The 15,097-nt window shown below is 40.9% G+C and overlaps 1 protein-coding gene across 13 annotated transcripts in view; it reads left to right on the top strand.

The window, feature by feature from the left end:
* nrxn3a (neurexin 3a) overlaps positions 1 to 15,097 on the top strand; it is a 166,985-nt gene that overhangs the window by 31,064 nt on the left and 120,824 nt on the right. For all 13 annotated transcript variants that reach the window (XR_002292952.3, XR_002292950.3, XR_002292951.3 and 10 more), the window contains exon 5: positions 611 to 622. Coding sequence is in view for 9 of the 13 variants with exons in the window: in XM_078941124.1 (XP_078797250.1) it covers positions 611 to 622 (12 nt within the window). In the remaining 4 variants the exon portion in view is untranslated. The remainder of the gene's footprint in view (positions 1 to 610; positions 623 to 15,097) is intronic.

Below are 15,097 nucleotides of genomic sequence, written 5' to 3'. Positions count from 1 at the left end.
CAAATAGAGTTTAAAGCAGCAGCAGATATTTTACAGAGGATCAAGATAAACTTTACCCTCAAAAGGGAAGGGAAACTAAGCTGAAAAAAAACAACTGAGAAATCGGGCGCCCACTTTTAAAACTCACTGGTCTGTGGGCTTATAAAGGTTGGGAACCACTGTTCAACAAGAAAAATAAAGGTAGAAAAGCTTTAAATTGGCTCCACAGTAACAGTCTGAAACAGACATTTGGTTGAGGTGACACAAAATACTTGAAGATATGTACCGGTAATCAAAAACGCATGTCACGTGCCGTAACATGCAAATTAGCGGTAATTGCAGAGCAGGATGGATTTTAGTACGTGCAAAAGAGGCTTTTTAGATTCCACTAAGCCTCGTTCAGATGTTTTGCGGAGGATTCACATCCAGCGTTAAACGCTGCTCTGTCAGCTCTGCAGTCACTGCCTGCCTGATGTTTCTGCATGCCCCATGGCTGTCCTGCTCACTGAGAAACTTTCATAACATTATGTTGGGTGCCAGTGGGAATCTAAGACTCACTCTTCCTCTTCTTCTTCCTTCCTGTCTGGTCTCTCGACTGTGGATTGTGTGCCGCCTCCTCCTGCTCTTCTAGCTAAAGACAAAGGTACAGCTTTCTCCAACTCTTTTATTTTCTACCTCTATGAAAGGCGACGCTTGCTCTGTGAGTGTCTGCAGCCAGGCAGTGTCTTGATTTTGATGTTTCTGTGTGTTTGCTGATCTGTCTGCAAATGTTCCTCGGCGAAGCTGTTGAGCGAGTAATTAAGGCGAAAAGAATACAAAAAAACAACAAAGGAAATGCCGGTTTCTTAAAGCGTGTTTTGTGAGAGCTGAACCGCTTCAAGATACAAAAGAAACCATCACTAGATCTGTTTTCAGGACTAACATCTTCAGCCTTTCCTCTCAGGGTTTCTCCATCGCTCCTGTGGCTGGTAGAAGCAGTGAGGAGATGATTCACTGGAAAAGCCGAGACCTTAGAGTAGTTTGTTTATTCTGTTTGTCCTTCTCAAGTTTAAGACTTGAGTTTAGTGGGATCAGGTGTCAGAAAGCCGATCCGCTTTTTGACCTGTGTGTGGTCAGACTTGTCTTCTGGACTGGTGCCTTGAGTGAATAGTGGAAAAATGGTTGTGTTTTTCACACTTCAAATGTAGGAAACAGTGACATAATAGCAGATATTTTGAAGTATCTAACTTTGTTTGATGGGCATGAAGGTTCTGTATTTACAAAGTGATATTTACTCAGGAATTAGTACAGTTTGCTCAACAGATTTGAGAACTTTCCTCATAACTTCTGGATATCAAATCAGTTGTTTTGTTTGGTGATCTCGAGCTCATGTTAACTCCATCATTGTGACGACGCCGATGATCTGCTGTGTACTTCTGCTGATAGAAGCCTTAGACTCGTAAGGGTGCTGTGGGTTTTTGGGTTGTCAAAGACCATGGAGAGTCATAGAGAGGAGTGGCTGCATCTTAAAAGGAGCACAGGAGTGCCTTTAGGCGGGTACGGCCACCTGAAGGGACGTCATGAAAGCAGAACATACCACTGTTGTGTGTGGTGAGTGTATCGTGAAGTATTTGTAAGGATAACATAAGTGACTCACACTTGTGACGTACAAGTGATGCTGTCGTACGATGGCCTTGCGCCACACTAGTCGCTCTCAAGGTGCCCGTAGGAGGCCTGTAGGAAGTTCACACTAGCAAGCAGTGGGAGTCTTCTCAAGTGGGAGAATTTGCACAATTGGTGGCTGACTAGATACTTGTTTGCCTCACTGTGACACGGCCGTCATCCTTACGTAATGTGTAAGTGTTCCCACCAACCCGTCCGTCACCTGGAGCATGCACGTAAAGAAAAATACTGAGCAGTCTACAACCTCGAAATTTCTTGCAGTCAACCTGCATTCGCCGTACGGGTTTGTCCATTATTCACCCCCAAACAGCCGTATCCACCTATAAGGGCACATAGTGGGACTAAGGCCTAATTTCACTGAATGTATGATGTTCTTACTACTTGCTATAACCAAGTTTTTAAAGGCTATCTTGTGTATTTCTGTCAGACGACTGATGGTGGTGTTTTTAACTGTAGCAGGAGCTAACATAACATGCCATCTTTAACAGCTAGTTTTGGTTCTTCATTTCTTAGCCTATTAAGATGTATTAGTCAAACATTATGAAATGTATACCAGGGTCATGTATACAATATTTACAGTGTCTAAAGAACACTGTAAATATAAAATAACTGGGTTACTTTCCAAGTAAGATTTGTAGTTTGCTCTATGGGTTTACTGAGCGGTCTACAATTGATATAAATTCTGCATCACTCTTCAACCAGATTTAAGAAACTCTGACTCCCTATCCCTCTTCAAATCCAAACTCAAAACGCATCTATCTTTTCAGGAAATCCTATACATATCCATCAATATCCTGTTTTATGTCCACTATCAGGCTTTACCTGTTTTTATTTGTACAGTGGTTTTGAGAGTCCTGAAATGAACCTTTTAAATAAAATGTATTATTAATATTATTTTGTTGCGGGCCACTGGTATAGGTTTGCCCATTTTTGGAGCCCAGACAGCCCGTATCCACCTGTAGGGGCAGTTGTGTGGATTCTGTGGATTCAGTTCTGTGGATCCTGTCTCCGGCTCGACTCACTTCCCCGGCCGGGAAGCTCGTCTGCTGGACTTTAAATATGTAGTTGTAGCGTTAGATAAGCTAATTCTTCTCTATGAGTTCTGGTAAATCGCCTGTCCGTCCTGGGGGAGGATCCCTCCTTCATGTGGGCACCACTGAGGTTTCTTCGTTTTTTCCGGAATCCGTTTTTTTAGGAGTTTTTCCTTACAGAGAAGGAGGGTCTAACGGCTGGGATGCCAGTATAGCTTAGTCAGTTTGTTAGTTCTATTTAGTATTTTCCTATTGAATTCTATGTAATCATGATCCTTTTGATTTTATGTTTAACTTTTTCAATTACCGATACGAAGCCCATCGCGACGACTGTTGTTGTGAATTTGGGCCATACAACTAAAACTGAATTGAATCGAGTTGTGACTAAGCTTTAGTAAAGTTCTGGAAATGCTAATGCTATGATGGGGGAACCAATGTTATGGGTTCACATGTCACCCCCAAAATAAAAAGTGGATTCATCTTCTGATCTGAATTCCCGGTCATTTTATCCTCAGTAGAGGCTTCCGATTTTTTCAGCTCCGACTGCCCGTTTTCACAGTTCTGTCCTTTTCACTGCACCATATCCACCTGTAATGGCTTCCCTAATTCACTGAGCAGACTCCTGGAGGTCCCCCCTCCCTCACCACCTGTCTTTTTCCTTGTCGGTGAGTCTAATCCCTCAGCGAGATGGTCGACATTATTAGGCATCTCACATGCACACAAGCTCCCTGCTGCCTCCTGTTAGACAGTCGAGGGCCTCCTGTCTGTCTCTATTTGCATGTCAGGTGTGCGTGGGGGGCAATAAAAAAAGCCTTGCTTCACTCCTGCAGTCACATTTTACTGTCTCAGACTAAAACTAAATGCTTCCATGGCGTCTTTTGTCTCATCCTGCTTTTAATGTCCTCCCGTTCTTCTGTCCTTATCTGCCAGCGCCTCCTCTCACCTGCTGTCGGCCGTTTTCATTTTCATTCACTCACTAATTAGTCAGTCCTTTTCTTGTGTTTCCGTGTCCTCCGGCAGGTCTTTCTGGAACCACTGCCAGCTCCTAACTGTGTCACTTTTGATTAGCTTCATCCTTGGCTCTCTGTTTTGATAGACCTCAGCCTCCTTTTGCTATAAAGAGACTGATGGAGCAGGAGTCACAATTGCCTAGATCTTCTTTAGGGTTTTCTGATCTGCCACTTCACTCCAGAAACCAAACAAAAACTTTACATTTGAAAAACGCGTATGTTGCTGGACTTGGTTTTGTTGAAAAGTGCATCAGAACTAGTTGTTCTTGTTGAAGAAAGGAAGACATTTGTGACCTGACAATGAGCAGTGGTCTGGTGGGGGATGTTCAGACAGTTGGGCTCTTTGCGCTTGACTGACTCTTGACAACTAAGGCAGACTGAGGACTGCTGGGTAGGGGGTCAGAGGGGTTGCTTTGGCCAATCTGCACTTTGACTGAACCAGTTTGTAGGATGGCTGGGTCTACCTCACCCCAAAGTCCCAAAGCCATTATGTACATTTTGTGCAAATTACACAGAGGACAAGTGGTCGTACGTGAATATTTGTGGAAAAATTAAGAAAGGTCCTGGTCTTTAAGTGAATTTTTCACAGATGTATCAAGAATGAACCATGTTAAAACCACAGAAGTACAAATAAACCACACAAATAACACGAAATCTATGTAAAAACCAAATGTATGCATCAGTTACATAATTGTGATGGGATATGTGTGCCATATATGCAATATAAAAGTTATACATCGGTGGTACATGTGTGAAAAGTCCATTCCATGTCGTGAAAAACCATAAATTTGTGTATGCATTTTGGATTGATCATGCACAATTGTGCAAGATGTACGTAATAACTGCCTATAAACTACATAAAATACACATAAACTGCGTAATTCTCAACCAACCAAAGGTTTTGAACAGCTCAAAATCGAATTCGTAAAGACCCGTCAGCCAAAACCCTTGACGTATAACACGCATGTATCAAGGAAGACCGAAATTTCATAAGTGGACATTGCGCAAAATGTACGTTGGGGCTGTGTGACTCAGACATCAAACAGTTGATGAGGTTCAGAATGACGCTCTTGGTGGCCCATCAACAGTTCCTCTGAGAATCTTCAACCTGATCTTTCTGAGTCATCAATTGTGATTTATTGTGTAGTAAACAATAATAAACCCAATTTTACCTTGACCCCTTTTAAGTTCATTTAATGTTTTTTCCCTGCAAATTGTCCATCACTTTAAAGGTAGGTTTTTGTGTAGATACTTTGAGGCTGGCAACTGAGTACCAGAAATGTTTTAAGCAAATTCAATTACCCTTCAGATAGCTGTTCCATCAGCAGCACTTTGCCTCTGCCGTCGCATATCTAGCTGTGCATCAGCAGTACTGTTCAGTGTCTTGGCCACGGATGCTTTGAAACTCGGTGGAGAATTGAATTTCTGCTCATCCAGTTGAAAGCAAAGCACTCTGCTGGAGCTGCAGGGGCCACCCATCTTTGTCTCATTTTAGATTTATTGTTGTGAAAATGATGCATCATGGCTCCAGGATTTAAAGTGTGCTGTAAGTCAAGATGCAGGAAAACCTGAAAAACTCATTTGCAGACGGACAATGAAACAGTGTTTTTTTATGCTGATTTACAGAGACCACAGTCCAGAATCAAAGATCTAATCAATGTTTTTTTTTTAACATCCAAAACAACTGGGGGATAAACTGATTATAAGAACACATTTTGGATAAAACGTCCTTATTTATTTTCTAAAAAAGGCAAAAAGCTATACTTCTGTATTTTCTGCTTGTCGGCTTTATCATTCAATACTTTTACCGGTAGGTCACCTGCAGTTGAGAATCACATGATGTGGCGATGCACCAAAGGCAATCAGTTTTATGTGGGGTCCAAATAAGATATAAATGAATCCGTGTGGTGGCTGACCTTCTGATTTTAAAACTTTGTAGCTCGTGTGGGTTAAGTACAAGGGCTGCACTATGGGAATTCCCCTTTAGGGTCAACCAGATTTCAGAGTGTATTTATTTGTAAGAAATAATTTAGAACGTCCCTAAAAAGGTCTAAAGTAATCCTTTATTTCACAGTTCCTAATACTGATCAACATAATGAAAATGACAGGAAGAAGAAAGCAGGGAAATGGCATCGATGTCCATGTGATTCAGTCTGGAGCAACACTTGGCGAGCTCCTCCTCAGCACCACGCTGAGTTCTGCCCTGCTGGCAATTTTGTCTGCCAATCGACAGCAGTGGAAAAAAAGAAAAATCTAGACCCAGACAAAACAGAACACGACCCTACTATTGTGTCATTGTATTATATTTACAGTTTTATTTTATTTATTTGGTGTATTTATATGAAAATCTTATGATTTTCTTTGTTTGTGGTGTGTGAATTTGACTATTAATGGACTTTGACCTGTTGGTGAAAATAAATAAATAAATAAATAATAGGCGTTTCTCTTAGCGACTATCTATCCACCTTTTTTTTCTCTTCTCTGCATCTTAGTTTTCATAACGTAACTGCCAACCTTATCATTATAAGCAATTTTAAATGATCATCACTTGTTTTCATTAAGTGTTTTGGGAAAAATAGTGGAGCTTTATGCTGACCTGGCATATGGTGCATCCAAATGTCTCCAAAATATTTTTGGACAAAACAAAAACATACAGAAAGCTGAAGCATGAGCAGGGATCTTTCTAAAGTCTTACATTTACACATGTTTGCAATCATATGTTACTTTTCATTCCACTTGTGGATGTGCTCATTCCTAGTTCACAAGGGAGAAACCCAGAATTCCTAGTTGACATTATACCTCTAAAGCTGTCTTCACATCAAATGCGATTCACACATCAGGGGTGTCCAGTTTCAGTGTTAAGTCAATGTACAGATGCAATCAGAAGTCTTGTGGTGCATTTTGACCGTCAGGCGTGACGGTCTAATTAATGGCAGCATGTTTCAAGCAAAAATTTGAGTGTGATTCCACAGTTCAAATGTCTTAATTTTATCAATGAATTTGCGTCGCTTCAACAAATCAAGAACTCGGGTTTGGCTTGTGAAGTGTTGATGATGATCAGTGGATGGAGTCCAAAACTGATTGTTCTTCTGTTGAACTTTATGATATGATTTTTTATAGAGACTTGCTAAAAAGGTCCTCTGAGTTTATTCCTATTTTTTATTTTTTAACATACTTGGAGAGACTCTGAATGATCTCATGGATTCAGACATGGCAACGTGATTGTCGATGCTTTTTATAAAGCTCTTCAAAAAAGAAAAAGAAAAAAAACTTATCTCTCAACATGACCCGTGTCTTCCATGAATTGTAAATGAGATATTTAGTCAATGCTTCAATGCGTCAAGTTTATGCACACCTTCTTGGAAAAACGTCGAGCAGTGGATTTAAATTGCATCGAAAGAGGCAACGTGAAATGGACAAATGAATGGCGTTCGGTTTCAACCATTGGGTGAGAACTGGACCGCGTGAATGTGACATCATCCATAGAAAATGACTTAGTCCAACAAAACAGAGTTAAATTAGTGGACCCTCTTTTTGCAATACAGTAAGCAATGATTGATCTGAGTCAACGTTAGATGGGAGACCACCTAATTGGATAGTCACAGCTATATTACAAATGTACCACGTTAAAACCACGGAAGAAGTAGGAATAAACATAAAGAACACATAAATCAACGTAAAAGCCACACAATACCAGCATCGTGCATAAACCATGCGTGATTATTGCGCTGTTTATATGCAATTCATTGGGGATTAGTGAAAAATCTGTTAGACATCCATGGAACGGTTGTGGAAACTCACAAATTTACGAATGTATGTCCAAAAATGATGCACAATTGCGCAAGATTTAAGTAATAATTGCGTATAAACTACGTAAAATACAGATAAACTGTGTATTTCTCAACCGACCAAACGTTTTGAACAGCTCAAAACGGAATTCACGTAAAGACCCGTCTGTTGAAACTCTATGAGGACATCTGCGCACATCGACGACTGACAAACGCAAGAAACACTGAGGAATTGTGTATATCACGCATGTATCATGAAAGACCAAAAATGTATATGTAGAAATGCGCAAGTCGTGGCTTCTTAACACGGCCTTTATGGCAGCAGCTCTGCATCCGTGGATGAGTTGTAGAAATTGGCCATCGCAGAGATCCATGAAACATTGGATAAAAGAAAAAATAATTCAATGGATGGTGGTTTTTGAGACAAAGGCTTGAAAGAAAATCTCAATCTGACTTTGAGTGGATGTTCATGATAAAAACCAACCTTCCTTGAACTGAACTTTTTGCACAGTTTGTTGTTTGTTTCTTTTTTGTATGGCTGTGTTGTCTTTATGTGTGCTCAGCGAGCGTGTAGGAGTGTAAAGCAAAGCGATCAGTTTCTTGGGGAGCAGCGATGAACTCACTCAATGGGTAATGAATAGTGGCGGCATTATGCAAGTAGTATGCTAATCATCTAATCAGGTTTGATTGCACCACAGAGGTGTGTACTCTTGCTAACCTTGAGAAGGCAGATAATCAGGCGATGATGAGCTTTGGGAATTCTTTGCTGATAGCCATGAAGACTTTCACCTGCTGTAGAGCGAGCACACAAAAACGCACACACACAAACATAAAAGTCAGCAGGGTCAGACTAACAACACAAGCACATTTGTGTGAAATGTAAAACTCTTGATTGGCCGTGTCACTTATTTGACGTCTCCTGAATTCTCACTCAGATCGCTCGTGTACGTGGGATTAACCAATCAGGACAAACTTGATTGTGGGCGTGTCACATTTATGAGACAGAGTTGCATCGCCTATTTAGTTACATGCTCTAATATTAGGAAACAAATAAAAGCATTTGATTATAATATCTGAAATGTCTGACAGACTGACTCACATTTGGCTGTAATACTCTGCTCTAAAGCGGCGGCCATGTTTCTTTCAATGCCAACCAAGTAGCCCGCAACACCAGCTTCCCTCCACCATGATAGCCAGTTGATATAGGGAAGACATTTTTGGAGAAATTATGATCAAATGTCTCCACTTTAGTTTAACTGTCACAATCATCTTAACATTGTTAAACCTTCCAAAAACAAGCCATAAGTTTTGTTAACTTTTGCTACATTGAGCATTGAACATGCTGTAGAGTCTTGGATGACGGTCTTGGGTTTTTATTTTACAATTACTCCCATTGCATGTTCTGAACTTATGTTCTGATTCCTCTGAGATCTCCTCATATGACAAGTCTTGCTGTGATTTTTGTGTCAGTAGAAAATACTTTCAGTTTTTGATTGGGGGTGTTGTTCCATGTCAGTTTATCAATGTAACATTTAATGTAGTTCTGTTTAAAAGTTGTTTGAAGCATTTCGGAAACGTGTCAACAGTTTCGATTGAGTTTGATGACAGTCCAAATGAAAAGACAGTAATTAATGTCAAGAATCCACTGGTTTTTGCAGACACGGTCAGAAAAATGGTTTTGAATCAAATGTTGATGAGATTTGAAGTGGGACACGGCCTGGGGGGCTTTCCATTAGTTACTGTTTTCACAGAGAAAAGTAACTTTGATTATAAGTGAATAAAGGGCCTTTCGTGTTTGATTTCCTGTTGATCTTTAGAGTTTTCTCATACAGCACAACTCTCTGCAACCCCTCAGGCGGACCATGTAGTGCAGGAAAAGGCTGTATTTGTTCGATGTTGCGCTGGTTTGTTGAATGCATATTTGTATGTTATGCAGTTCTTCATTAAAACATGGTCAGTGTTGACTCAAGTATTATACTGCATCTGCTGTTTAGATGGAAGGTTTGGACAGGAGTGCAGTGTCTTTGGGTCACCAAAAACAGGAATGGATGCATGTCTGTGCAGACAATGCGACCAATAGCTGAAATAAATTAGTGCATACAAATCTATAATCTGTCTGCCACGATGTACCCATAGCTAATCTGGAGATGTTGCCAGCCAAAACTACACACAAACACACACTTGTTGATCTTTTGTAACTCTTCTACCGTTTACGTGATTAACGTGGAAAAAAGGAACTTTTCATATCGGCTATGTGCCGAATCTATATGCAAAGTGTTGCACAACGGTGCAAAGCCAATTTTCTCTGCAACAGAATGTGCTAGAATTATGTTAATTGCATAAATGGTGGAAGAGTTTCAATAGTTGAAAGAATGAAAACATTGGAGGTAAAGCTTCGGTGTTAAAAGGATTAATAATAATAATAATAACAATATTTATATTTTATTTCAATTCAATTCAATTTTATTTGTATAGCCCAAATTCACAACAACAGTCGTCTCGATGGGCTTCGTATCGGTAATTGAAAAAGTGAAACATGAACTCAAAAGGATCATGAAAACATAGAATTCAATAAGAAAATACTAAATTGAACTAACAAACTGACTAAGCTATTCTGGCATCCCTGCCCTTACAGTAGACCCCCCTTCGCGGTAAGGAAAAACTCCTAAAAAAAAACGGATTCCGGAAAAAAAAAGAAACCTCAGGGGTGCCCACATGAAGGAGGGATCCTCCCCCAGGACGGACAGGCCATTTACCAGAACTCATAGAGAAGAATCAACTTATCTAACGCTACAACTACATATACAAAGTCCAGCAGACAAGCTTATTCCAGCCGGACACTGGATGACACTGAGGTTTAAGCTCAGCTGTTGATTTATTTTGTTCAGCACATGGTGAGGTTGTGCATAAAGAGTCTTATTTGAGACACTTCCAAGCAGATTACATTTTGGAACTTAGGAGTGGAGTTTTTATTAGACTATTTCATGTTGTTACTCTTCTTTTTTTTACGTGCTTGTGGGTCTTTTAGATTTAGATTGACTGCACCAAACACCCACTGAGGACCTTACCCCAGAGGAAAGCAGAAACTTCTACAAAAGAAGCAGCAGACAAAAGAAGATGCTCTTTAACACATTTTATTACCTCACAAAGGTCTTCAACCCTTTAAGTGACACAGAGACATTACAAAACATTCAAGAGACTCTACTAGCAAATCCCAAAAGAACCTGATTAGAAATCTACAGAGTAATAATATTGAAAAAAAGGATATTTCACTGTTGGAAGGCAACGAATGACATCACATCCAAAACTTTGTCAGCTAATTTCAACTCACGACGGAGTCAGATGAAAAATGCAACATCCTGTATTTTCACCATGTCAGTCACATGTTGGATCTGATTGGCATCGGCCTGAACGCCAGCTTTTTCCACCTTCAAAGGAAATTCCGAACACCAAAACACGGCTGTGTTTCAGAGAACAGGCTTCCCTTATGTGTTCGGGGTGTCAAATGAAAACTGAAAAGGATCTTCAACACAAAAAACCTCCATTAAACTTCACATTTCACAACGCGCTGAGAAGCTAAACATCCCTCCTACAAAAGGATGGGGCAGCATAAAAGAGCCACAGTGTGCGCTTCACAGAGAATCCCCTTTGAAAACAACAGAGTTGGATTGTGGACAGAGAGCAGAAGGTCTGAAAGAGGAACCAGTGAGGACTATGGAAAAGTCTTCTGTCATCGGAGAAGGTCGACTTAGAGACCGTCTGCAATGTACAATCCTGTTTTGAACATCTTTGCCTAGAAGACAAGGGTCACATTCACACCCGGTTGAAGAAAAATGAGCGCCCCCACCTCTGTGACCTCCATTAGGTTAAAAGGACATTAGCCGACCGTTCTGGACATTGACATCAGCTCAAATGATTTAATGTTTTTGCCACACCTCTGAGGCAGTTTTAGCTTAAGAATATCCTCGGATGGTCAGCCAAACGTCTTCCAGATCAACCTTTAAAGCCCATCTGCTCTGAAGAACAGAGTCCTTCTGTGGGATCGGGACCTGAATGACTGAGTGTCTTCACCGACATAAAGGGAGTTAATCTACAAATTTCCATGCAAGAGATAAGATGCGGGCCCCAGAGTGCCTCATAATGTGACAGGGTAGGTGATAGTTGGGTCATAATTGTGATCATATCAGGGATATCTGATAAACCAATGACAGTTCTCCTCACACATGAATTTTGATGAAGCCAAAGAGAGTCCACACATGGAGGGATCGTTGCATAAAATCCACTGCTTATCATCTTCTGGTCAATTATCCTTTTTCCTGAGCACAAGGTCAAGACTGAGAGCAATGAAGAACTAATTCTAGGAGTAGAAAAATGTCTTCATGTCACAGATAGTGAATACATTCTCTGAAACTGTGATATTTATGTTAAAAGTTCAGTGCAGAGACTCCTGCCATTAGGTGTGCCTGCTACAAAGCATCCTGCAGACGTAAACTCACAGTCCACAACCATGAAATATCACACGTTTGCGTTTTTGACGTGGGGACAAAGCGTGTGAGATCCCCAAAGAAGCCCGGTGCATCGTCCATCAGATCCACACGGTGAATAGTAACCGGCTCAGCTGAAGGTGGCAACCCCAACAGTCAAATTGCCCTTGAGCAAAAAAACACATTTTGTCTGCAGAACACTCCCCAGACGACAATTCAAAACGGAGTCTGTGGGGGTGGGGGATGGAGAACATGCTCCAGGGGAAGAAAAACATGGCAGCGATGTGGGAAACGATTATATCCAGATTCCTAGCGACAACATTTCTCACCCGCCCAGAGGGGATTGACACGGGTAGTGGCGCAGGAGGAAGGATGGAGGGAGAGAAGGATGGAGGAGGAAAGCGGGAGATTATGAGCGAGAGTGTGCTGGTTATCTTAATTAAATGGAAGTGCTTTTTATCCTCCTCCTATTGATTTCTGCCAGGGGCAGTGTGTGTGCTGTGTGCATTTCAAAGGGAAAAGTCTGCTGTAATGCAGGTTTGGCGGCAGTATTTCTCACTCGTGGATGATGTGACTATTGCAGCCAGCTACTCCGATTCTCATTAGGCGCAGCCACGTCACTGAGCTCGAAGAAAGCGCTCAGTTGCCAGACACAGTTTGACTCTGGCTTTAATGCCAGAGTCTCCTGTCCAAATGCATGAAATGTCATGTGCTTGGTGGAAAAGGACAAAGTGTGCTTAAAAAGGTGGGTGCACCTCATCCTGTATCCTCATGTCACACAAGCTGCACACAAAACATTCCTCTTTTCTTTTTCCCACCCTTTTTCCAACCTCCCCACATTTATTTTAATTCAGGAAAGTTAATGATTTTGTCAAGCGACTGCGCTCCAGGCAACGCTGCTTAAGTGCATCTTTTGCAATTTTACTGACCTGCTTCCTGGGTTGGACTTTTCCCCATTACAGGCAATGACATTTCATTTAGACCCCATCACTCATTTTTCCCTCCCCACTTTCTACCCCCTGTCTTTCTCTTTCTGCCTCTCCATTTCTTCCCATAAAATTGCTCTCCTCCTGGGCTTGTCCACCTGTTTGTTAACATTTAAACCATGCTGAATTACTTTTGCATCTGTTATTTTACAGCCCCATTTCCATTTCTGTGCAGACTTGCTCTCGTCAAAGTCTCGCCCAGCAGGTTTGGTACACCTGGTGACGCTGCCAAAGCCTCTTACTTTCAAACAGCCTCCATTAAAAATCATCTGCTAAATTGTCGCTGCGGCTTTTAAAAAGTGTTTTTATGTTATCCTTTATAGTACCCGTCCTTAAAAGACCCAGTTCAATAAAAAACGTTTTTTTGGGGTGTTTTTAACATGTTTTTTTTTGCAATTTTTCTAATTGAAGAGGATATATATAAAACATATAACTTAAAAGCTGCATTTTTAAGTATTTATTCAAATCATTGTAAATCAGGAGAGGAGGAAAAAGGACAGTTTGAAAAACCTTGCTGCCAGGTGCCACAGTTGGCGGGCCTTAAGCTCCCTCTTGTGCTCCGTTCTGATGCATCCCATATACAAACAATCTGTATATACAAACAGATTTATGTACGTCTTTGGTTTTTACTAATCTGAACTGGCATCTGTACGGCTAGTTATCTCTTCATTTTTGTTGCAACGCTAGGTTGGGGTTGTTAATGGCTGTAAGCTTCCAATTCTTTGTCATATTCACTTCATTTTGGATCATTGACTGTATATGAGAGCTGGACTGAGTCCCCCCTGGCATTACAAACAGGAAGTACGAGCTGGCTCCAAAATGCCAACATGCTATAGACTTCTTAAGAGACATAAACTGCTGTTCAGTCATTCGATTTGTTACAATAACCATTATTCTAAAACTAGTTTGCTAAAACAATTTTTTTCATGATATTTGTGTCTGTAGTTCAAATTCTTCAGGTTGAAAACTGGCCACTCAGATGCCTCAATAAAAGTAGGTGGTGCCTGCTGGCCCCCCACATCCAACATTTGAAATGTTTGACCGACAGCTTTCATGTAGCCTGCTTTTGATTGGCAGGGGTGTAGGCGTCCAACAAGATGACTCCTGATTGAAGAGAGTGGTAGCCATAGAAACGAGGTCTCAGACAGATTTGGATAAACATCACACTCACTCTGTCCGGTTCTCCTCTACAGTCAGTGTTTGTGATCAGAGCATGGATGGTTCATTTAAAAAAAAAAATCCCAACAGGTAAAGGCTTTGGGTAAAACCAGAGTGACCCTCATAGCCTTTGGTGTTGCACAAAAACAGAGACAAAATATAAACATCTGGCTGCAACTTTACCACTTTCTCAAGCCATATCACCGTTGAGAACAGAAAAGATCTAAAAAGTTATGAGCGACTGCTGTTGAATGAGTCATTGCATATGAGAAGTAGGCACTACCTCACGCTCCAGGAAGCAGGCAAACCAGCATATTTTAGCTTTTACCATTGAGATGCTTTCTCAGCTGGAGGTTGGTATGGACACTTATATCATAAGCTGACGAGACAACAACGTTCACCAGCACGTACAACACTAATCATTAGAATATGATATACTGCATGCATCATTGGATGCAGTATATCTTTGCCATGTATGATTGGCAAAAAAAAGTTGATTTCACATTAATGTAGAAATAGTTATATACAATTGTCCGTCTTTTATTGTGGAAATTGCGTGGATAAAAATAGAAATTTGCAAAGTAGTCATCTTTATTTGTTGCAGTGATTACAGAGGCTTTAAGGCTGTAAAACTCCTCACACACTATTTTCACTTTCTCAGACAGACATGAAAAATTTCACACTTTTCTTTGAGCTGAACGCAGTGGCGGTTTTAGATATGGGCGATGTGGGCGGTCGCCCAGGGCGGCACTTCATAGGGGGCGGCATTTGCCGTGCCCGATGCGTGCGTTACTCTTGTGCGTGCGTTACTCATATGCGTTACTCATATTGTGCTACGATATTCAAAGAGGAAGCTTGTAGCTTTTAATTTGAAATTGCTTCAGCTGCCGACACTTAACACTTTTACTTTGACACATCAGACTGTTAAGAATGTCTTCATCCTCTTTGCTCTTCACAGTTATGGTGCAAAAAAATAAATAAAAAAAAAATAAAAAAATA

Source organism: Oryzias latipes, chromosome 22 (genome assembly GCF_053564925.1).
Source record: "Oryzias latipes strain Hd-rR chromosome 22, Olatipes_Hd-rR_3.1".
Taxonomy (NCBI): domain Eukaryota; kingdom Metazoa; phylum Chordata; class Actinopteri; order Beloniformes; family Adrianichthyidae; genus Oryzias; species Oryzias latipes.
This window is presented reverse-complemented; position numbering and strand designations above follow the sequence as displayed.